Raw genomic sequence first — 26,022 nt, forward strand, 5'->3', positions numbered from 1 at the left:
TAGTTTTTTTTCAAAATACCAAACGGATCCTGCATTTAGCCATGCCTCATTTCGCTCTATTTGCTCTTTCCAGCCCTGTTTTTGCAGGGGGCTGATTCTGTGAGCTGCAGCTGACCACGCCCCCCTGCAGGAGAGGGGAGTTGCCAGTTACTTTGGCATTAGGGCAGGGATATCTAGATACTTTCCAAGGTTTGACATAATGAATTGTGCTACTTCTAAAGCAAGCAACGATGTTTTCAAATCTGTAATCAAAAAGCTCCTCAAAAACGCTATCGAAGCAGTTCCTGCCGTTGCTACGTTAGTTCAAACAGTAACAACGGACTATTTTTCTTAGCGGATGCATGTCAATTTAAATCAATACATACAACTATTTTTTAACTCAATAAAATAATTTTCTAAATTCATAAAAGCATTTCAATTAATATTGGGAGTCATGTCGTTACTTTGTTGAGAATGTGGCTATGTAATAAGCGGGATAATAACACCTTCATGCCGATCTAGATCCCTCCGCTTCGCGTCGGGCTCCTGATCAGCCTGTCGGTGTTCTTTTCCCCATAATGACCGCGTCGCTGCACATTATCCCTTACATATGATTATATAGAGTCATTATTCATTTGTTTTAAAGCAGGATGCGCAAAAGCTTGCCTCGGGGAGGGAGAAAAAGAGCGGAGAATAAACAGAAGGGCAACCATGGCAACCATGCAAGGGAAGTCTTCTTTGCTGCTTTTGTGGCCGACTACAGCGCCACTTACAGGCCTGGCATATGTACTACAGCATCTCCAGCGCTTTCGATCGGCGATGGTCGGCCGTGGCCCAACCTCTCATTCCCCTGATAGGTGGAGAAGTGACCAATAGCCGTAGCACCACTTTACTGACTTCAGGACAGTGTTCAAATCTCAAAGAGAGGGTTGTGTTTTCTGATACTTGGTGAGTTCCCTGACACAACGGGGACACATATTCATGTATAAAAGACGTACAAGAGTGCATTTTGCATGATAGGTCCCCTTTAATGTCTCTATAAAGCATTGGTACCATTGGTTGCCATGGCATTTTGTTCAGACATACATGTTCACCAGAGGATGAATCTTACTGACAATGGTCCCATTGTCAAGGGCTTTTATTTTTGCAAAAATAAAATACATGTACACTGCAGACTATTTTACATCTCCAAGATCAGTAGTGTGAAGCAATAACAATAGAAAAAGCAGGATCTTAGCTATCTTTGAATAAAACTCATATCAGAGATGTTGACATCTGCCGAGGCTCCACAGTGAGGTTTTCATGCTGAGTTATCCAGCTAACTCCTGAAACACACCCCAGGGATGTGTGCGACAGCAAAGAGAGCTTGGGAGTGTGAAATCCAATGATCTCAGTGTGTGTTCCTGTTATTGGGACTTTGGGTAAGCACAGCAGACCTCTCTCCTCGACTTTCTTGGTGGCATGCATAGAAGGCATGCAGCACTGTAAGCCAGTGGTGTACTCCTCATAACAAGACAAAGACAGAATAAACTGAAACAGCTGGCGAGGTTATGGATGAGTAATTTGTTTGAATCAACAATGCTTTCAACCCCCCATAGATATATTCAAGTTATTGTGCTAAAGCCTCATAGAATACCTATTGTAAAACTCTGCATTATCATAAAGGCCTTCTCCTCCTTTTTCCTCTCCATCCTCTATTAATCCCTCTCAGCTCCGTCCCCGTCTTTTTCTCTTATTATCGTATAAGAGCGTATTATCCGTCTGAGGCAGAGGCTGGCCCGGCTTTGCCCTGGTGTAAAGTGGAGATGTTAATGTTAATTAAATCATTCATTTGGTTCAGATTAATTAGCGCCGTGCTACTTTTAAGCCGAGCCGTGGCTAATCAGATTACGCCCGAGCGGAGGGCCGAGGCGGGCAGATGGATACGGAAGAAGCTCGCTTTGAAGTCCGGCCGCCGTCTGTCTGCAGAGGAGGAGGAGAACCCTTTCTCTTTCTGTTTTTCCACTTCAGTTCAATTTAAATCTGTTTAACTGTGACTGCAAACACACCTTCGGCCTTCTTATCAACTGAGGTAATTAAAATAGAGATTAACAGATCAGAAAAAAAAAGCTTAGAATATCTATCCATTTACCTTGACTTTCTCACTCTTTCCTGTCTTGCTCTCCTTCTTTTGAATTTTGTAGGAATCAGAAATCTTTTATTAATCCCACAGCGGTGAAATCATTGTTTAAAGGGGCCCTATTATGCTCACTTTCAGGTTCAAAGTTGTATATTGTGCCGCTACTGTGACATGTCTCCATGCTATAATGATCAAAAAGCTCTTTATTTTTCTCATATATTCTGTGCTGCAGCACCTCTTTTCACCCTCTGTCTGAAACCAGAGCCCAGTCTGCTCTATTGTGATTGGTCAACCGCTTGATGACCTGCCACTTAGTAAATCACGTACAGTGTGATAGCCAATAAAATAAGATAAGCGTGTTAGCCAATAAAAGGACGAGTGTTACATAATGATGTTACTTAAGTAAACAAAGTAGTTTATGGGAGAGAAACTCCCTCTGGAGGGAACACAGGGATTTTAGAATTTGCAGACCATTTAAATGCACAAAAACAACCTAGAGAACACACTACAGGGGTAGTGCAGATAAAAAGACAAATACAATAAATAGGATAAAGCTAATAAATAATTCTAGCACAAGTTCATAAAATCCAATAAGTACACATACAAGAAGGAATTTAAATTGGTAGCAGTATTATGAAATACATAAACACATAAATTGCTTGTTTCTCTCCTCAAATAGTTTCTGTTTCCTCTCATTGTCTGGGCCTCGCGGGGCCTCACCATCTTTACATTCATAACTATTTGTGTTGCTGTTTTGTTAACAAGCATAGCTCAAATGTATCTCCCCCCCTCCCCCGCCCGCCTTTCATCTCTCTCTCGTCTCAGGTGTTTAATTATTTATTTATTTATTACTTTTAATGACTTTTTCCACTCTGCAGAGTTAAGGGAATGCTTTTATTTTTCTTCGACATAACAGATTATCAATTCCCTACTGGCGTTAGAAGACATTACCTGTTGAATTAATTTATTTAATATCCCTCTAGGTTGCTTGTTCCTTTTTTACTCCTACTTATCCATGGCAACAGATATTTCATTTCTCATCGTCACAGCTTGGTAGTGGTAATATATTTCTTCACTGTAGGTATTTTAACATTCATTTATGCAGTCCCCTCTCAGCTTCAAGACACACATTCTTGATTACTTTTTGTCATGCCAGCCTTGCTTTTAATTCAAATTAACAACTTACATAACTTTCTGTTTACCAGAATAATATTTTTCAAGCACTATACGGAAGGTTACACACAATAGAGCAACCCTAATGCATGTTTATATACAACACTAAGCAAAACAATGTACTCTAGCTTGGTGCAGAAAATAAAGTGAAAATAATTGTCTTTGAAAAGTTAAAACATAGGCACAGCTGACTTGTTAAAGCTTAACTTAACCGATCAGAGTAGACTGGGCTCTGGTTTCAGACAGAGGGTGAAAAGGCAGTATTAGAACATTAAAGCATGTAAACATGTCATAGTATAAGCACATAATACAATAATGAACCTTAAAGGCCCTGACACACCAAACTGACACCAAATAACACGTCCGGACCTATGGTCCAGACGGACCCGACTGTTGTGTCTCCTCACGTCTCCTGCGTCTTGGCCAAAAAGTCGCACTGGAACACACCGCAAAGACTTCAGGTGAAGGCCAAGTAGCACGTACGTACGCACTGCGCATGCGTGAGTGGCAATAACTCTCCTTACCAGCAGGCGGTGGTAGTGTGTATTCGTCATTCAAAGGAGGTAACCGGAAGACAGAGTGCGTGATACATACAAACAACAAATAGCTACATGCTACAGCTCGAGCCAAGCAGCACAGGGATGAACTATAATAATATAATATGTTAACAGTATTGGTGCAGTGCCTTTTCAGTGGGGCAAGATAAAGCAAATATGTGTGCCTAATGCCTATCCTGCTATTTGTGTTTATTCTTCTAATCACAAAGCGTTAAGAACAAAAAAAATGTGCCTACATAAACAGTTGCAGCCCTAGCATTATTATTGGTTTAACTACTAACATATATTTTTAAAACATTTTAAAATGACCATCTTGAACATCTACAACATTAAAATACAGCGCTAACAAAATAAATCTATTATTATTATATATAATAGTTTGTTGTGCATGTAAATGGTCAGTAAAGGCTAAAATCCCAAAGTTCCCTCCAGATGGAGTTTCTCTCCCACACTGTCCCCCCTTCCTGAAATGCCTCCATGGGACTCCTTTCTTTACTTCTGTAAGATAATGACATCACCATGTACACTTGCTCTTTCTGGGCTCTGGTTTCAGACAGAGGGTGAACAGAGGTGCTGCAGGCAGTATGAGAAGACAGTAACAAAGTACATTTACTTAAGTAGCCTACTGTACTGCTCCACTCCCATTCAGGCAAATAGTGTTTCGCTAAGCTGAACAGCCAATCAGAGTGACGTATTTTGCAGACAGCCTCGGCCGAAAAGACAAGACGGTGCGGGACACACCAATCTGAGTAGTGCGACAGAACGCTCATCGACGGCCCAAATTGGCTTGGTGTGTCAGGGCCTTAAAATGAGCATAATAGGGCGCCTATAAAATCGCAACAAATCAATTTCTATAATAATGGCTAAGACTGGCAAAGAAAAAAGAAACAAAAGTTAAAACATGATACAGCTTTTGCACTGGAAATCTGGAAAACGGGTCAACATGTAGCCTATCAATTATGTGCAATTATAGCAGCTTAACATTTCATTTAAGTCTCAAAGAGTGCAAGCTACAGGGTAGCCACGGCTCCCCTCTGTCCTTGCAGTGCACACACAAAGAAAAAGAAAAACCCCACAATTAACGAGGTGTAAACCCATGAGGAGAGGATCCCTCCCCAAGGACAGCATACATTGCAATATATGTTGTGTGTATGGTTGAAAAAGATCATCCAATTCAAACATAGAAATGACAGATTAAAGAAATTACAATTTAGCAAGGTAATGTGCACTGGGAATATGTGCTGTTCCTTCAGTGAATGAGGAATGTTTGCACAACTCCAATATCTAATGTCTCTCTTCTTCTTCCTCCATTGCAGCCCACCTGTACAAGTGCAGAGCGCTGCGGGACAGCTGTGGTATGTGCCTGAAAGCCGACCCCAGGTTTGAATGCGGTTGGTGTGTCCAGGACAGGAAGTGCTCCCTCAGGCAGGAGTGTAACGGCGGAGGAAACTCCCACCTCCCTCTGCAGCTGGCTGAAGGGGGAGGGTGGATGCATGCCGCCTCTGGGAACAGCCGCTGCACCCACCCCAAGATCACTAAGGTGTGTGTGTGTGTGTGTGTGTGTGTGTGTGTGTGTGTGTGTGTGTGTGTGTGGTGTGTGTGTGTGTGTGTGTGTGTGTGTGTGTGTGTGTGTGTGTGTGTGTGTGTGTGTGTGTGTGTGTGTGTGTGTGTGTGTGTGTGTGTGTGTGTGTGTGTGTAAGTGTGTGTATTTGCGCACTTTTAGTGATTATGTTTCTGCCTAATGAGGAATGGTTGCCAGGTAGATGGAGAGAGAGTGTTGGCTACCTTTCAGACAAAACACAACATGTTCCAAATCACAGAAGAGTGGAACTTTGTAAATATGATCACATGACACAGGCAGCACTTTTAATGAGCCAGTGCTCAGAACATGCAGAACATCAGCAGTTGATGGAAACCAGAATGGGCTATATTATATCAGCATAATAAAACCTATGGCCAGTGAAGTTGCTAATAAACCTATAAGCCTAATCATTGTTGTGTTGGCCAAGAGGACATATTGAGCTCATTTTCATCTTCATATTTTTATTTTGTGCTATACCGTGACATGTCTCCATGCTTTAATGTTCACAAATCTCTTTATTTTTCTCATACTGCCCTAAGCTGCAGCACCTATTTTCACCCTCTGTCTGAAACCAGAGCCCAGTCTGCTCTGATTGGTTAGCTGGTCGACTCTCTTATTATTGGTTAACCGCTTAGAGATGGAGCGAAAGTCAATAATAATTTAGTTTAGTTTAGTTTATTTATTTTTTTCGAGCGTGTAAAACCAAAGAAAATACAAATGAAACAAAAGATGATACAGACATGACACAGTACTATACAAATGAATGCAATAACAAAACTAAATATTGAATTAATAATTGAATAATCTGTAGTATCATTGTCTGATAACAATAAATATAATATATTAATAATAATAATGCATTTTATTTATGGGTGCCTTTCAAAGCTCTCAAGGACACCTTACAGAGCATAATTAAAAACAAGCAACAAAGAAGATCACACAGTAATACAAGACTTAAAAACAAAGATAAAACAACAATCAGTTTAGAAAAATTATTAAGATATTGAATATGCCAGTTTAAAAAGGTGTGTTTTCAGGCTGGATTTGAAGGTTGAGAGTGAGTCCATATTGCGGATGTCTTGTGGGAGAGAGTTCCAGAGACGGGGGGCAGAGTGGCTGAAGGCTCTTGACCCCATGGTGGTCAGGCGGGCAGAAGGTACAGTGAGCTGGAAGGCAGAGGAGGATCGGAGGGCACGAGAGCGAGTGTAGGTGTGAAGGAGTTCAGAGAGATATGGAGGTGCAAGAGTGTGAAGGGCCTTGAAGGTGAGGAGCAACACTTTAAAGTCTATGCAGTATTTAACGAGGAGCCAATGGAGTTGTTGGAGAACCGGAGTGATATGATTAATGGAAGGAGTTCTGGTAATGATACGGGCGGCTGAGTTTTGGACCAGTTGAAGCAAGAGTGTTATACGTAGTGGTGACTCTATGTAGCAGCTCTGTTGAGATTGGTCAATGTTGAAACCAAAAAGACATGCCAAATTCTGCAAATATTTCATATGTTCTCCTATTTTAGCGTAGATCTATTTGTGAATAAGCAAAAGCAAGTGTATTACTTACTGTTTAATTTAGATTCTATGTGGTAAACATGTATTATACCGCTCTGCAATTTGTGTTCTTTGCTATGGCTTCATATCTGTTTAGATTTTACTGACTTTTATTATTGTAACAAACCAACAAAGCTACAAACAAATATGAAGCAATTATACAATGTAGATATTTGAAACCTTCTTTAGGATTGTGTTTCTCTATAGTATCACTATTGGAAAGAAAAATGAACATTCCCATTTGGCCAAAACCCCAAGAGACTCTTAAAATCAAACTCTCTTTAATGTTCCAGTCCTCAGATATGAAAAACAGAAGCAGCAAGGCTCCTTTGAGCGCCCCACCATAATCTCGTCAACTGGTGAAGTCACCTGTGGAGATCCAAAGGCTGGTAGACCTTGATAGGCCGTTGCGTCAGCTCCCCCTCCCGAAGCCCCCGTGGTCACGAAATCCCTACGTGTCCTGAACAAGCTGCTCCATTTTAATGTGCCGCTATTAAAACAGGACCTTGTGCCTGCCCTTGGCACAGAAATTGTATTATTACTCAATGTTACATCAAACTGGTACTCCAGAGACAGGCACGCACTGGAGACGCATGTTTGCTTAGAGTCTTTTTCAAGCGGTCTTTTAGGTAGCTTCATCTGTGTATGTCACTGTCACTTGATTTCAAACATTTTTCAGATATCCATTCATGTTATTTTGCTTTACTTTTTTAGTTGGTGATGTTTCATGCTGCATTTTCTTTGTATTGACTTTCAGTGGGTATTATTCAAAGAAGTAGCCTTTATCATATCTAAATAATACTGTCCAAAAATGTTTTTCTGAAGATTAATGATATAGTATGTGTCATTTAAGAAAAGTACCCACTTGGTTTTATCTATTGTCATTGATTACAAGAGCAACACGTCTCATTAAATACTCTTAATTATGTTTTACAAATATCAGCTTAATATCACGAGAAAGTACACTTTTTCATGAATATATTCTAGCATTTTTTAAGTCAAATCATTAATATAATGCCATGCCATTTCCTAATAGTGTTGGTTTATGGTATACAAGTGTTTACTGTAAGTTTCTTACTCTTGACCTCACAGCAGGTTATGCCAATGACAACAAGTTATGTTAAAACCTTTGCTACTATAAGTTGTTTTGGATAAAAGACTCCCCTATTGTGTGAGAGGATAACAAAATCCACATTTAGGAACAAAGCAGTGTGTTTTGCAAGACTCTGACTGTGTTATTGTAAGAACATAAGGACATGGGAAGGAGAAGGGGGTAAAAGAGTCATGTGTTTTCATATCAAGGTAATAGTACACGTAGAGTGGGACCGGGAGTAATACATTGAAATCCATCTGGATATAAAAGCAGACGCCTCTATTCTTTTTATTCATGGGTAAATTCTGCCTTGCTTAGTCTATATGACCTTCCAGGGGGTTTTCATTTATCAGGTTATAATGCTTTATTCACATATGTTGACTTAATTAAAACGATTCAATTAAAAGGTAAATCAGTTATGTTAACCCCCCCTTTGCTAATTATGTAATATGATGTGATAATAATAGTTCTCCATCAGATCTGATCATCTTTTGGACATATACCACCAATTGCTATTAAGGTATATTTGTATCTGTGGTATGAATTATTATAATGTTTTACTGTTCCTGGATACAGTCAGTGTTTGGAATATTAACATCGTGTAGGTATAACTGGTATCCACAAATGAAAAGCAACAGCGAGCCTTCAATCATATTTAAAAAAGCCTATCAAAAAGAATCATTTGATAACCATTTAGTCTCCAAACCCCTCGAATGTACTTTTGAGAAAACTATAAATATCCCAATGAAGTATCCCCATGTGTTTTGAATATTTGAACATAATGTTTATACATTGTTGGTTTGAATCAGTGTTCCCAAGAAAGAAAGAAAAAGGCCCTTTTTTTAAATAGAATTTTCCGTACTCCCACATTGTTAAGACCCCAAACTACTTTCTGACCACATAAACAGCTTCTGGCCTTCTGTGGCTCACATTCTATTGGTTACCACTCAGCCCACAGCGGTACAACCATGTTATAGCACATATGCACATGATAAGTGAGCAGGCTAGAGGACTACTAGGAAACCACTGGTGTGATGTTGATGATTTGATGTGGTTAGGACCGCAATATAAAGGCCACCACAGAGCGCCCCCAGTGCTTTACCTCCATTGTGTTCCTGCTTTATAAAAACAATTGGCCTAACACAGGAGGGACAAATATGTAATGAATAAGAACATGAATCTGATTAGTCTAGTTCTTCTCCAAAAATTAAATAAGTCGTTTTTTTCCTCAACCTTCTCCGCATTGACATGCATTCTATGTATACATACATTCTACAGCGTCCTCCACACAATGGCTTTATGTATGCCAAATGTGCTGGCTAATGTAGCCTTAATTTGGCTTGAAAAATACATAAGGTGAGAAGGATACAACAATAAAATCATTCGAGATTTGTTAGAGCAAAAATCAAAGCCAACAAACAAAACAGCTGAAACGGATTTCAATGTGGCACGCAGACAAATGTGTGAATTGGTCTGAATATTACTTTCCCCCCAGCTTTAGGTTTTGCTGGTGCATCCACAAGCATTTTTGTTTTTATTTTTTGATATTTGATATACTTTATTAATCCCAGTGGGGAAATTGTTCCTCTGCATTTGACCCATCCTGTGTTAGGAGCAGTGTGCTGCCATTTTGAACGGCGCCCGGGGAGCAGTGTAGGGAACGGTGCCTTGCTCAGGGACACCTCGGTAGGTTTGCTTGTCAGTGGCTGAATGCAGTTGAGTTGTATCGGATCACTATCCTCCCAGAACCGCCTGAGGTCCGTTCCCAGCTTCAGGGCGTTTGTACTTTACATTCCCCACAGAGGGCTAGAATGTGCTAGCGTTGTGTCAAATCACTGCAACAGCGTCCAAAGCTGCTTGAGCTCCCATTTCCACACTGTGGCATCTGCCTGCATGCCCACACGCAGTGAGCACTGGTTTATCTTGTTATGTGGTGCCATACTTTTATACTTCCAAGAGTTTTCGAGGTTCTATTGGAAATCCACTCTGAGATTTCACAGAACACAACCAATATCTAGGAGGTGTAGCGGTCTGGCTTCAACGATCATGTTTCATACACATAGCTTGTGAATATAATATGGCAGTGTTATTGCTTATAAGTCTCTTGTGAAAAATGTAAGGCCCCTGCGTTTGGTGGGCAGCCCTTCGTACAGTTGGTTAGCGAGGTTGCACCCAGCACTTTTCTTCTCAGTTTTTCCCACATGTTTTTGAAGGGATGTCGAGAGTTCCATCTTGATCCCATTGCTTGATGGTTTGATCTGGAAGCAGTTTGAAGACAAAATGCCCTGCTATCACAACCACATGTTTCTTTTCACAAATATGGGTGTAAGCAGCAGTGACAGATTGTCACTAGGAAGGCAAGTAAGGTAGAACATTTGCCATTGCTTTTCTGAGCATTTATTAAACTGTAACTTACAAAAGTTTCTCAAGGTAATCCTACAACAACAACGCAATCTCTTTCCCAACCCTTCACAAATAGCAGCTCAATCAGTGACTAAACACTTCAAGCCACAATGCTCCAGATACACCTCTAGCGGTCTTCTAGGTAAAAGTCATTTCTTTTTTTTACACAACATTAAGTATGTTTTCTAGGCAAGTTTGTAACCAACTTAACTTACCTAGAGAAAGTATGAAACCTGACTGTTATACGTATTTTGCAGATACCCGACATTGATTTGTGTTGTAAGTACATACAGCAGTTTCCTGAGTAAAAGTCTTGCGTTTTTTTTGTATGTATTGTCTTAAAATATGTAACTTACAAATATGATTGGACTTTAACCAGGAATCCGTTTTATGTGTTATACTTAATATATATTATAAACCATAGGTCAATGTTGAGTCATTGTAAGAGAGATTGGAATGACTTGAACAAACAGTTAAATGATATGTGGTCTTTTCAAAACCATTCTAAATAAGTATATGCAACACATGCATAAAATACACTATGACATTTTTGCCACAGGCTATTAAATATTGTGTTTATGGTGTGATAGTATACGTTCCCAGAGTCTTCATTGCTCCCTTTTTCGATGCTTCCCCCCCTCAGAAGATGGTGGTAATCCCTTCTACCAACACTCTTCTTCCTCTGTCTGTGGCTCTGCCAGTGTTTATATCCCAGGGCTTGGTGGCTAGCTGATATTGTGTTTTGTGCTATCATAGCTTCATTCTTCCAAAAACCAGCCGAAGCCCCATTTCCACACCCTGACATCTGTTGTCCATATCGTACCCTGGAGCTTAATGGCCACTCACTCTGGTCAGTGTTTACCAGCTATTGTGTTAGTGGATCCAAAGTGCCGAGGCTGTGCTGGCGCCTGAGGTTCCCACGTGAGTCAGCTTCCAAACATTCGGCAGCATTACCCTGAGCCAGGCCGCTCTCTCTGTTTCCCTCCTGGTCTCTTATTTCAGTTTAATACAGTTACTACGTTGTTTTGCAGTTAATTTGTAAGGTATTATTTTCCCCAACATGTTCATTGTTTCAGACGTATTATTAGATTCCTTTCTTCCTCGTGGCTACACATGGCTGATGTTGCCTGTTGGTCTTTCTGTGTGTATCCTTTAAAGCGTGATGCTGCCAAAGGTATTATATGTTCGTCCTACTGGTAAAATAAATATGTAACGGAAATAATTGGTACTTGATATTTGTATTTCGTTTAAGATTATGGTTCTAGGCGGGAGTTTAGCATCGTAAAGATCATTTTCACGGTATACAATTGTGTTTGCTAAATATGAGCTTGTTAAAGTCTCTTTCGATAGCACCACTGGGAGAAGGACTTTAGAAAGACTCTACATCTGAGTGACACAAAACTGTGACATGTCTCCATGCATTAATGTTCAAAAAGCTCTTTATTCTTCTCATGCAGCACCTCTGTTCACCCTCTGTCTGAAACCAGAGCCCAGAAAGAGCAAGTGTACATGGTGATGTCATTATCTTACAGAAGTAAAGAAAGGAGTCCCATGGAGGCATTTCAGGAACACACTAGACTCGAGGAAAGCGAATACCCCAACAAAGCATAATATGGTCTCTAATTCCTGTTGTCATTTTCAGTTTATTTATTTGAGTTAAAGTCTTTAATTTGATAATTTTTCCAATTTTCCAATTCCCAGTTTTGTGTTTTAATTTAGCTTTTTAATTGTATCTCGGTGGAAAATTATACTCCATATGTTTGGCAATGCAGAAACTAAGGGTTGCAATTGCAAACCCCGGACCATCTGGTTAGCTTTTCTTCTTGTGGCAACCGATGAAGTATCCTTGAGCAAGGCATTTAACCTCCACGTTCTCCAGTGGCGCTGCTCATCAGCTAACAACAGAGTGATAGTTCCCGGAGCAAGGTGCAATCAAGAGGTTTCTTTTTCCGACAAATCCTTCATTCCCCAAACTAGTCAACACTTGTCAAGGTGAGTTGTTTGATACCCTCCTTGGTATAATAATAGCACAATGCCTCCATACTGTCAGGTCTTGAGTTTGCATTTCCACACTCGTGTCTGCTCAGCCAAGCAGTGCAGGAGAACAGGGCAATGGACAGATGAAACATAATTACCTCCTGATGCTTGTTAGGGATTAGGTGTGTGTGTGTCTGCACTGAAGTGTGTGTGTGTGTGTGTGTGTGTGTGTGTGTGTGTGTGTGTGTGTGTGTGTGTGTGTGTGTGTGTGTGTGTGTGTGTGTGTGTGTGTGTGTGTGTGTGTGCGACATCCTCCGTCCATCAGTCACCATATTTGTTTTGTCACACCACACCTGTTCCCGTTACGCGCTATAATCTGCCCAGATAAATCACATTACGCTTTTCGGCGGCGCGGCTGAGCGTTACACTGCCACAGCCTCGCCGCTGAAGCCAAGCCGGCGTAATAACTTTCAATTAAAGCCCTCAGATGATGCCTTTGGTCGGTGCTTGTTTGATTCTGTTATTTCTTTCCCACCCTCTCTTTATCTCACTTTTTTAGTTTGTTCAAAAGCCGAGTGTGATTTTTCTTCATTAAAACTGAAATCACCTGTTAGGGGCAATTTGGTGGGGTGTGTGTGAATGTGTGTATGGTGTGTTGAGGTTTCTTTATAGTGTGTGTGTATGTCTGGGAACCATTTTCAGACTTTAAACCATTTGAATGGGAAGAGTTTATGATAGCATGGATACATTTTCTGGCCTTAGTTTGATTGTGTGTGTGTTTACGCCAGAGTTCCCGTTAGAATATTTTTTCGTCGGTCAACATGTCCGTTAAAGTTTAAATCTTCCGGACAAAATGAGAAAAGAGCCGGTCAAAGGTCTTCTTTGTTATTTATTGTGCTTTAAAACAAATTGAGATGATTCGATATTAAACAAACTAATTATAGTAGATTAACTACATTATTCAAAAGTGAACAGTAACTTACAATAACACGGGAATAATAAACGGAGCGCTCTCCCTCTCCTGACAGCCCGTCAGTATCATGCAGCTCGCGGATCAGTGATGAGTGACCCGACTGTAAAACTAAACATATCTATAACTAGTTACGGTAGTTTGAGAGGTAATTAAAATAGCTACGTGTGATATTCTAACCTGAAGTGTGTGTTTTGTTCCGCTCACCGCTGCATGTGATCATGCAGAGCTGCGTGTCGACTCGTCAGCAGCAGCTGATCTCTCTCTCCCGTCAGATTAGACTTCACTCGCATTTATGTCCATATCGATCAGATCCAGCTAGTTCTAGCTAATGATATGACTACCTGCTTATTAAAAGACACCTAAACAATAAGTGTCGCTATGCAACCGGGTGAGGCCGCAAAGTATAGTGCAGCATTATGCATTTGTTTACATGCCCACCGGAACCCCGAGGCATTACCAACAGATCAACGCACAATCAACCCATACAGGACATCTCTTTCTCCACATTAAGTGTTAGACATTAGAATTGACTATTCTTGCCTGTCACATACTCTTTTGTCTGTCACATAAATGGCGCAAGTTGCGCAACTGATGTGGTATTGCGCTAAACGGATTTTTTTTTGAACGGACACTTTGACCGGAGAGATTTAGATTTGCCGGTCTTCAGCATATTTTACCGATCGTAGTCCGGTAATTACCGGCTAACGGGAACTCTGGTTTACGCATGTGTGCACATAACACTATGTGTCTATTTCCTTGATATTATTGCTCTTTTGTCTCTTTTGTGTATTTGAGAAGAAGAAAATGGAAGAATCCAAATGAAAAGCTCAAAATGTAAAAAAAAAATAAAAATCGATATAAGCTAAATATAGGTAATGAAAATGGAAAATGGAAAGCTTTGCATATTAGCCATTAGCATTAAACTGAGTGAATAACATGACATTTCACATTCTTCAAATATTAAAAAAGATATTGCATTGAAATAACAGATCAAGTGAGTGGACATGATTGATTGAATCCAGTAATCATATGTAGTGGAATTGTTCTACTTTCTAATTTGTTCATGGTACATTTCTGATAATAATACCTATTTACTACTGATTTCATTTGCTAAATAAAATACATGAAATTCAATAAATGTAACATTTCAAAGCTTTGCATACTCAGTGAATGACATAGCATTTGTTTTTATCAATAATGTCCTCCATCTCCCTCTTGTTGTTCCAGTTGTTCCCTGAGACGGGGCCTCGCCAAGGGGGCACCCGGCTGACCATCCTGGGGGAGAACCTGGGTCTGCAGTTCAGAGACATCCAGATGGGCATCAGACTGGGCAAGGTGCCCTGCGTCCCCATCGAGGAGGAGTATGTGAGCGCAGAGAGGTACGTTCAGGGACAGAGGACACACTCGCAAGCACAGAAACACATTCACACACTGTGACAATGGCACCTCAACCAGAGCACGTTTTTATGTGGGAGCATTCAGCAGCTGGATGGATGGTGGTAATAGGCTTTTCTTTGTGTGTGAATTCCATCTGTTGTTCCCCTCCATTACTCCCTACATATGCTCTTTTCTTTATTTTTCTCATCCTGACATTTACTCCTCTGCAGGGTTCTACACAGCTGACGAATTGAGTTCACACAGATCAAACAATCTCTCTGTAGTGCACTTAGTTGGGAAATGACGCATGTTGAGATAGAGAGCATCTCTATTCAAATATTACACACACATCAGTTATTTTGCACATTCTTCCCGACATCCATGCAACACTTTAGCATGTGTAAGATGTATTATTTAATATCGTCCCTTCCTTCTTTGCTAGTTTCTTCCTGCTTCTTTTACTCCGCCTGTCACTCCTCCTGAAACACAGATTACATCTAGTTTAGTACCATGTTACAATGCATACAATATGAAGCCTAAAGCACATGGAGGTGAAATCCATACTAGATTTGAAGAAAAAAAAAAATTCAAACCTCTTGATTAACAGAAGCTGTAAAATATAGTTATGGACACTCAGCTTCTCCATAAAGGGTTTCCATCTCTGGAGCACATAACTCCCTGAAATAAAATGAATTCCAGAAATAAAAATATTTTACAACACAGATTAAGTGCTGGTTTAAAGCAAACCCGAGTTCTATAACCATTAATAGCTCATTGGACTATAAATTGCCAAGGTGCATTGTGGTATATGTACTGTGTGTAATTTCATATCTGTAGAGTTGTGTGGTTGTATAATTCTAAAAGCTGTATATTTGAACTAAACTACATGAGAAGGACCAAGAGTTCAGAATTAGCCATATCTATAAGGTCTCTGTTCAGCCCATCATTTTCAGGTTATGTTTAATTGCATTGTCCCTATCTAATAAAAAATGTACCACATACTGTGACTGCAAGCTATAATGCCTTAGGAAGCGACCAATTTACAATCAGCATTTAGTACGATTTTAGAGATGTTGTAATGACTTGTTACCTCTCCAACCACAGAATAGTGTGTCTGCTGAACGACGCCACCAGCTACAGGGTACAGGAAGCCCCGGTGGAGGTGTGTGTGAGGGACTGCGTCAACGACTACAGAGCGCTGTCGCCCAGGCCCTTTACCTTTGTGGTAAGCACCATACAAAGAGTCTGTACGTTCTTTTAGACCGTGATGACTAAAGAAATATCATTATTTATTAAGAAAATGTCTGTAACTGAGGTATCTCATCATGGATTATGCTGTCATCTGAAAATATGAATACTCCAAAAGGTGCATTGAAATTACAGATGTTTGTGAATATAATATGAATATTCTTGATGTTTCTTGTAACATTTCTGGGAATAACCGAGACTCAAGCATTTTGATTCTATTTACTAAGTGAAAATAAATGTTACTCCCTCTCCTCCAGACTCCATTCTTCACCCGTATCCAGCCTTCTCAAGGGCCCATCTCTGGGGGCACCCGGGTCACCATCGAGGGAAGTTCACTCAACGCAGGCAGCTACGTCTCAGTGGGCATCGGACAGCAGCCCTGCTACTTCAAAAAGTAAGGACCATGTGTGGGGAGGCTGTAGCTCAGGAGTAGATGGAAGTCCTCCAACTGGAGGGTGCTGCGATCTTCAGCCCCTGCAGTCAACATGTTATCGTGTCCTTGTGCAAGATGCTTAAAGGGGCCCTATTTCCTTCCCTTTCCTGTTGTGCGTTATATAGGTTTTTTGTAAATGTTCAGCAAAGTCTAAAATGACATAGATATGACATGTCATCATTGTGTAAGGTTAGCATGTTGTGTGTTTGTTTGATCATGAATGTGTGTTGCATGCTTGTTGCTCTCACACAGGCTTTCCTTAATCTAGTGCATGAAAAAATCCAGATTACCAACACACTTGCTTGTCAAATGCCTGGATTAGCCTCTCACAGCTAATCTCTGTTGAAGCCGCCGTATGCGAGCTTTGATGTGACTGCATCATTCCTGTGCTCGCAGTAATCCAGCAGATTCCACTTCAACACAGCAACTCTGTCCTTATCTGTCACACCCTAACTGTGTGACTGTGTTTGTGGCATCTTGTGAAGGTTGCCGGGACATGTGTGTCTTTGTGAATGGGGTTGCTATGGTGACTGGACGAGGGAGATTTTTCCTTTTTCACTCTCTGTCACACTCTCTCCCTCTCCGTGTGACTGTCATGGCGTATTGAGGCACAATGGAATGTGCAACACTACATTAAAGTGTACGCACACACATACACACGCACCCACATACACCAACACACATGCACACAAACACAAACACACACACACACACTGCTCATGTGAAGTCACGGCCCAGAAAAGAAGAAACCACTCAACTGTGCTAAATACATATTAGATAGAGAAGCTACTGGGACTGCAATTTGTATTTTGCCTATGGGACATACACGCATGGACACACATACACACACACACACACACACACACACACACACCACACACACACACACACAACACACACACACACACACACACACACACACACACACACACACACACACACACACACACCACACACACACACACACACACACACACACACGCACACACACACACACACACACACACACACACACACATGCAGAGACACATATGCTCCCCCAGTGTTTATCGACTGGTGCTGTTGAGCCTTGACAGTGCACCACTCATAGCAGGCATAAACTTCATTAAACATGACTTCACATGACTTGTTTCTCATTGTTGTATGTGGCTCTCCCTACATTGAAAACTCACAGTCATTCCTTTCTAAAAAAGAATGCGGTACATGCCATAGCATTGTACCATTTGCCTCTTTTTCCCCTTTCTACACTGTCACTTACATAAAGGCAGTGGTTGCTCCAAAAAACTTTGAAATAAATAAATACAATAAATAAATAAATACATTCATAAATTAATAAACACATACTGTAGAGCAGGGGTGCCCAATACGTCGATCGACCGGTCGATTGCGAAGGTAGTGTGGGTAGATCGCATGGCATTGAAAAAAGTTAGCCTATCATCCATCCTTACTATTGCATTTGCCACTTGATTGATGTACAGGTAAGCTAGTCTGAGATCTCATCTTTTCTAACACGCAGTTCACCACGCATGCACGGTCAACCGGGACAGCTGCAAATCACCGGCGAGCTGATTAGCTAGTTAGCTTTCCAATTTAATGTACTGAGTTGTATTGTGCCATACGGGTTCATGCAGTTATTCAAGGTACACCAACATAAGGTATACTCAGTGTGTATATATATACATAAATATATGATTAGCATTGTTAACGTAGGTAGATCAGGTTGACTTGGTCATTTTAAAAGTAGCTCCCAAGCTGAAAAGGTGTGGGCACCCCTGCTGTAGAGGGTGGCTTACACCAGCCATCAAATATACTACAAAAGAGTAAATGATTTGATTTTCAAAATATAAATAAAAAATAGGTTTTGTCAATAAAAATACATCTAGCAAAGCCTTGCATACATACCTAGTTTGCATAATATGCAGACATATATCATTTAAACAAGAACAAATGCCTCTTAATGCCATGTGCTAGTGCAGCCACAGACAGTAACATGCACACAACATGTATATTGTAGTAAAGTACACATGTTTGGATATCACAATAAAAAGGCTGGAAACTTAACAAATTAATTCAAAGAGCTTTACTGCAGTAAAAACCAAACGTAAATACTGTATGAGACAGCTGTAATCCCTGTGACCCAGCAGGCCACAAAGGATTTGACTTGCTGAAGTGCATTGCTCACAAATGGGATTATCTAATAAAATTAGCAGGTTACAATATGACTTTGAAAGGGAGAGACTAATTGACTTTCCAGACTGGACAATGGTAATTACAAGCACAATGAGCAAGTCATTAAATATGTCATGGCTACAGATCGGACCCCAGTATTTAGGGACAGTCGCTGGAACTAGAAACTAATCATTGCCTCTGTATTATAACAATTCAGTTTTAAAGGTGATTATCAGATTATTCTGGACCGCTTCTTTGCAGGATGTTGCAGAGGGGATCCCACCATTCTCTGCAATATTGTTTGTGTTTGTATCCTGCATCGCTCTATTTATTAGACATTTCCTGTGGGACAGACTCCAATATCTTTCAAATATCACAACAGTTTGTGATGATATTGTGGGAATCTGTCTTCACAGTGGGCTCTGAGGAAATGTAGAATCTCTCTGAGTTGAAACTGTTTTCTGTCCAATGCATTTTTGATTTTGGATCATCCAACTTTTCTTTTGTCTGTCCTTCCAGGAGGAATGCCAATGAGATAGTGTGCATTACCCCAGCTGGATCAGCCGTGAGCAGTGCGTTAGTCACTGTGGACATCGATGACGCTGAGCTCCAAAACCCTGAGGTGAAGTTTAACTACACTGAAGACCCCACCGTCCTGAGGATTGAACCGGACTGGAGCATTGCCAGGTAATGTGCTATGTTCGTTGTCTCATTTGTGGTCCAATCATTGCTTGGTGTCTTTTTTTGTCCATTGACCATTTGAACAAATAACACATGTTGGTCAGGATAGGATATTAGAACTGTTATAACAGCCAAATAAAGGATAGTATGCAGCGAGCCAGTCCATATAGCAAAAGGAACTCTGTCAGGGTTCCTATTATCCCACTTATTACATGGCTATTACTAAATAAATCAACAATTTGACACAGCAGAACCATTTCAACATGATTTTATTGATTACAACAATGATCATATTGCTTTCCCAGAGGAAAAGTAGTCCGTTCTTCTGCTTAGTCACATTTTGAACTGCAGCAACGGTTCTTCCATTTTATAGAGATACACAAAATGACGGCAGCACTGGTAGAGGTTTTCTATTACTGTCAAAGTATTCACATTTTCTTTTCCATTAGCCAGTCTTTAAACATTGCCAGAGCCCATACCATGTTCGAGTTAGTGTTTAAGGTACCACTTTACAATAAGACTACCCTTATAAAGGGTTTACGAATAGTTTGTAATTAATTTATTAATTAGGTTGTGAACACTTTATAAATCATTAATAAGCTTTTATAAGACATGAGATAAACAGGGCAACTGTGACCGGTTGCTTGCCAAATAGTGAGCCCACATGTATCTGTACTGCTAAGCCTTATATTGGCTACTTAGCTTACTTTGTCTTCTTCATCAGCCAGCATCCTTCGTATCTGTTGCTCACCGAGTTGATTCTCGCTAAGTAGCCATTATAAGGCTTAGTCATCTTGCCAAATAGTGAGCCTGTGTTGATGTTTGAAAACTATGTTAGAACTGGTTTATAAATGGTTCTTAATGATTAATAAAGTGTTTACAACCTAATTAATAACCTAATTATAAACCCTTTATGAACCCTTTATAAGGGTAGTCTTATTGTAAAGTGGTACCGTGTTTACTTCCTGTCTGTCTTCTTCTTCGGATTTCTCTGATGTCTTTTATCCAGCTCTGTTTTCTTGTTCTAGTTCTCTTGTTCTTTCATTTACTTGGTGCAGTCACCCATCATGAATCGAAGGTGTCCTGTTCTCCCCAAATATGAAAAAAATAATACTGAAAAACTATTCCATGGTGCTTTTATGATGGAGGAACACAGAGTGATTTCTTTCCACGGCTGATGTTAGATTGAGCAAACTTCACTATGCGGATTGGTATATAATAATAACAGAACATCAATCCAAGCAGCTCTCAAGAGTTCCTCAAAGAGCTCAATAACTGCAGCAAAACAATCAAAATGCTTGTGTCCAAGTGGAAAGAGGTAGAACGTGTTTTTTGCGCAAAACTGTAGGGCGAAGTCTTCCTTTAAATGTTAAACTAGAGTTTGGTTTGGATTGACAGCTCCTCTGGGGACTTTTCATCCAACTCAAGCAAGATATGTTTTAGTTGGAAAATGATCAGTGGTGTAGTCTGATTGTCTGATTTGAGAAATGGCCGTGTCAGCCTGTCAGATTATACAGCCCATTGATTGTTTGAATTAGATTGTTGATTGAAGAGGCAGTTAATACTGATCAGCTGATGGCACATGAAACGGTTCTCTTAATGCACCCCTCACTCAAACTCAGATTTGCATATCCTGTAATGCAGTACTGCCAGTGGGAGGGCAGACACAGGAACACATTGGTCTTTATGATGGAGACTTCGGTACCAAACCTTTTCCTCCGGGCTTTTCTCTGGCTTCATATATCCTGCGTTATTTTTCAAAACGGGAGGTCGAGTGATATTAATATTTCTTGGACTAATCAAGGATTTTTTTCTTTCTTTTAAGTCCAGAGACCTCACCCTAGAGTCTTCTAGCACTTGTAGTTCTTAGATTTCCAAAAATGAGAGCAGTGTCCCTCCCCAGGACATCTGTGAAGGATAGCTTTCCACCTCTCTAGGCTTCCATCGCATAAGATCTGAAATGAGTTCATGTCTAGCCCACCATTGAATTTAATATCTGGTGTGACCAAGCGGCAAACTCTGGGGAACAGCCGGGACGCCAATACGGAAGTGCCACACACTGCAGTTCATACATGGGCCGCTAGGAAAGGAGCAATTTCCATAGACCCCCATGTTAAAATGCCCAACTTTACAGCAGAAAAAAACATGTTTCTACCCATGGATGCAATAAATATTATTATCGATATAGTTAGATTCCACCTTCATGATTATGAATCTGTGAGTGAATTGTTTTCTAACACGACCCTTTTATTTATATTAGGTCTTAAAGTTTGTGCATAAATTAGGGCGTGGTCACTTTGATGGACACGTACATGCCTCACTGTCAGCTAACAGCAACTTGTCCACTCTGCTAGGCTACAACCATAGAGGCTACAACGTTAGTTAGTCATAGTACTGTACTTGACCCTTTAGCTTTAGCCGTGTTCGTGGTGATTGTGCCTTTTAGGGAATATTGTTACAAATACCAGACAATTCAAATGTCGTGCTGTGCGCTTGAATGTACTAACAGAACTTCCAAGAAGTCTAAAATGATAATATTATACATGTTAACCCCGTTCGCAGGTGTTTGTGTGCTTGGTAGCTTTGCGTGTTACTTATTAGCCAGATAAGGACGTAACCCTTTATGCATACATATACATTTTAGTTTATGATTCAGCCTTGGGTAAGACTTTTATAGTCTATGGCTATGACGCCCATAATGCTAAACGGGAGCAAATGTTAATAGGGGACCCAATTATCCCAGTGGTGGCCGCCGGAGCTAACGGAGCCGCAGGGGGCTAGCTCCAGCCGGCGTCCCGGAGCTAGCCCACTAGTCCGTCTTTTCTCAACGTGTGAATGACAAGCATTAAGAATAACAAAATATAGCTAATTCTCTTGCAGATTGTCTCATTTGATTATGAATGTAACGTTTATATAGGGGAACTACACTGTTAGCAGTAATTTGTTATGCATGTATTTCATGTTAGCTTAGCTTCTTAGCCTGAGCTAGCTCTGTTTACTTCCAGTTCGGAGGCAGCAGGTCTCGGCTCGGTTCCGCCTCTTTGCCCTTATTTGGAGCAGGCGGGATTAGACTCTGACGTCACCGTCGAGCCGTTAGTGGCCGACTCCGCCTACTAAGGGCTTCTCGGCAACTCTGCAGAATCCTATGGGTGACGTCACGGACACTACGTCCATTTATATATACAGTCTATGGCTGTAACGTTGGGTGATTCTTCCATGATCAACTTTGTACCCTGTGAAGGAGGTTGTTTCAGCACCCATTGAGACTATTTATTTGTTGGTTCTCTTTTAATTGAAGTCCTGTTGGGATTGGGTTCACATCTCTAAGTGTATATCTAAGAGCAACATGTTGGCGGGTGACAAAGGTAAAGTCTTTCTGCTTAATTTTCATGTCTATTACAAAATACCTCCTGTGATTCGACGTTGCCAGATCACTGAGTTTACAGTGTTGGGTATATGTTACCCACCTGTTCCAATAACCCTATTTGATCTACCATATGTCAAAACACCTGCTGTATGCTTTCCGTTCTATATTTTCTATGCTTTTCTACACTTAATTTAATTAACTATCTCTCTCAATGTATTCAAGGTGCTGATACCGGCAGCACATGTTTGCCCTTTTCCCCTCCTGCCCCTCCTTTCTTCCCTTTTTCTGTGTTGCTTTCCTCCCTGTGGTGACTCATCAGTAGATGGTGGCAGATAGATGCAGAGCTTGTTAGAGAAGAGTGTTGATGAATCCTGCCCTGCTCCCTTTGCCCAGTAGGACTGACCGAGAAGCAGCTGAGGCCCAATCACTGCAACACACCCCCCTGTGTGTGTGTGTGTGTGTGTGTGTGTGTGTGTGTGTGTGTGTGTGTGTGTGTGTGTGTGTGTGTGTGTGTGTGTGTGTGTGTGTGTGTGTGTGTGTGTGTGTGTGTGTGTGTGTGTGTGTGTGTGTGTGTGTGTGTGTGTGTGTGTGTGTGTGTGTGTGTGTGTGTGTGTGTGTGTGTGTGTGTGTGTGTGTGTGTGTGTGTGTCACTCAAAACTGAGGTTCTCCTTCAGGAAGCTCACTCAGGGGTGATGATCCCAAATAAAAAACGACACATGCGCGCACACGCATATCCACACACCCCACTGATTCCCAGAGTCCCTGATGTTTGGCCCTAGATCCCTCCTCCATCTGGCTGAGAAGACCAAACAGCACACACCTCACCAACGGCGACAAAGCTGTGTGTGTTGCTTCCAGCTAGTGGAGGCTTTAATTTAGCCGGTGCGTGTCAGCCAGTGCCCTCCCCCGTCACAGAGGCACGTGCTGGCTCAGGTAGAAAGTAAAACGAGGCAGTGCGATGTGAGATCATATCGGTTCATATCGGCCTCATTGTCTGCCTTTGTGCTAATACATGCACGCCTGAAGAGCATTACCATTCTGCTTGGTTGATGATAGCAAGAGAGGATGAAAGACAGTGAGAAGAGAAGACACCGAGGGGAGGGAGATAGAGTGCATTATCAGTGTGCTTGGCTGATGATATTATATTTAGGCAGAAGACAGAGCACTTCAAAAATAAATCAATGACTGCTCATCTGGGACACCGGGGAAAGATATTTGGGCAGAGGTTAGAGAAGCAATTTTGGACATAATATTCAAATCTCCTCCCAAACCAGATAGATAAGTGGAGCTTAGAATGGGGTTTGCCACTCCTTCTGCCAAGGTGCCTTTAAGCTAGGCAATGCTTACTACTCCAATGCTGCTGCTTAATGGTAGCCATTAGAAAATGATTTCACTAATACTGGCCAGGTCTAACTACCGGTGTTCAGACAGATTTGACAAAATACTGAAAGAATCCATGTTTCCTCATAACCTACAGGCTTGGGGAAGCTTGACAACTAATATTAATATAGGTCATTACAACCTATTTTTTTTTTTTTTTTGGAGGTCAGTCTATAAACTAATGTAGCTGGAAAGCTAACGACTGACATGCTAGAAAGCCAGGAAGATGCTACGCTAGTCAGTCACAGTAGTTTTCACTGCAGCACTATAAGTATGGTCAGTGTTGGGATGTAATAAAGTACATGCACTTAAGTATTGTGCTAAAGTATAATGTTGAGTGACTTTTACTTTTAATATTTTAAATCTATGGTGCTTTATACTTCTTTTCCACAACATTTTGCAAGCCAATATTTTACTCTTTCATTTACATGACAGCTTTAGCTACAAATATTAAATAAACTAATACATAAACATTGATAAACTGTGATGAACACATTACCATATTTATAAGTATTACCCAGTGATTTAATAGATATGATTCTGAAACAGGTTATTACTATTAACAACTACTTTTACTTTTATATATTTTTTATATTGATGTCAATCATTTTGTACTTTTACTTAAGTAAGATTTTAAATGCAGGACTTTATAGTGTTTTAACATGTTGGTGTTTGTTCTTCCACCGCTAGGTATGGTCATCTGTTATTTAGAACAGCCAAATCATTCCCATTATCATAAAAAGGATATCTGGCGTCTTGTAGGATTTTCAGAAGACTTTGGCACCAACGTCCATTAAATAATGACATGAATTCTGTTGTCAGAGGTCAAGTTCATAATATATGTTTTTATACACTAAATATGACAAGTCCACTAACATGTCTGAATTGATGAAGTGGTGACATGTCAATCAGATGTGGAGGGAATTTGGCAAGGCAGTAAATTCGTTTTAATTTAATTTCAATGTCTAGCTAATCTTCTGCTTTTCAGTGTTGGTTGATTAACTTACTGTACAGGAAGCTGTTGACATTTATTTTTGAAAAAAACTGTGATAGGATTTTTGACAGACAGTGATAGGGGATTGGACTGAAGAGAGGGTCAGAAAAAAGAACAACAGAGGGAGTAGCACAACAGAAAGGGAGGACAGGGTTGGGGTGCAGTCAGAGAGAAACGCTAACAACAGTGACTAGATTTCCCCAGCTATCCCTGAGAGTTTATCCTGATTGTCTTGTTGTCTGTTCTCTGAAGCATGTACCTGAGCTAAAGAGACTCACTTAGACAAAGAGAGGAGCACGGGGGACAGAGGGACTCAGCACAAATATACATCAAGCTGGGGAGGAGAGGGAGAGGAGTAAGGGGGAGGCAGAGGACAGGCTGTGTTGTAAAAAGTGCAGGGTGTCTGGTCCCATGATGCAATTGTTGCAAGGACATAATCATTATTTAATATCTCTCAATTTATCCATTGCTACTTTGTGAAAAACCCACCCTTGTCTTTTAAAAATAGATGATATAATATAATATAAAAAGTCAAAATGTTACTATTGTATTATATATATATGAGCCATGTCCAGTATTAAACAGGTGTTGAAAAATGTCCTATACAACCATATCTTTTTTAAAGAGGACCTATTTTGGGGGTTTTCCCTTTCTGGCAGTATTTTATACAGGTTTTTGTGCATCTAAAGTATATGTTCATTTTGTAACATCATTAATGCAGAGTTTGATTGACAAAAATAAAGAGAAAGTGAATTCAATTCAATGTGAATGCAAGGTTTGTCTGCGTCTAAAAGTAGACGCAGACAAACCTTTCTACACCTACGTCAGTTGTCAAAATATTGGTCAAAGGCTTGTTATTCTAAGTGCCAGCTAAGATCACATTTTTCACATTACGCTGTTATCCAAAGGAATCTCGAATGAATTGGAATCAGTTGCCTCAGTATGGGCAACCTGCCAAAAAAAAAAGCACTGT

The 26,022-nt window shown here is 40.6% G+C and overlaps 1 protein-coding gene across 5 annotated transcripts in view; it reads left to right on the forward strand.

Moving 5' to 3' along the window:
- LOC117532877 (plexin-A1-like) overlaps window positions 1-26,022 on the forward strand; it is a 294,410-nt gene that overhangs the window by 204,459 nt on the left and 63,929 nt on the right. For all 5 annotated transcript variants that reach the window (XM_034196449.1, XM_034196453.1, XM_034196451.1 and 2 more), the window contains exons 12-16: window positions 5,145-5,368; window positions 14,628-14,779; window positions 15,882-16,002; window positions 16,283-16,419; window positions 19,147-19,314. In XM_034196449.1, the coding sequence (XP_034052340.1) occupies window positions 5,145-5,368; window positions 14,628-14,779; window positions 15,882-16,002; window positions 16,283-16,419; window positions 19,147-19,314 (802 nt within the window). The remainder of the gene's footprint in view (window positions 1-5,144; window positions 5,369-14,627; window positions 14,780-15,881; window positions 16,003-16,282; window positions 16,420-19,146; window positions 19,315-26,022) is intronic.

The sequence above is a fragment of the Gymnodraco acuticeps genome, unplaced genomic scaffold, assembly GCF_902827175.1.
Source record: "Gymnodraco acuticeps unplaced genomic scaffold, fGymAcu1.1, whole genome shotgun sequence".
NCBI classification, from domain to species: Eukaryota; Metazoa; Chordata; class Actinopteri; order Perciformes; family Bathydraconidae; genus Gymnodraco; species Gymnodraco acuticeps.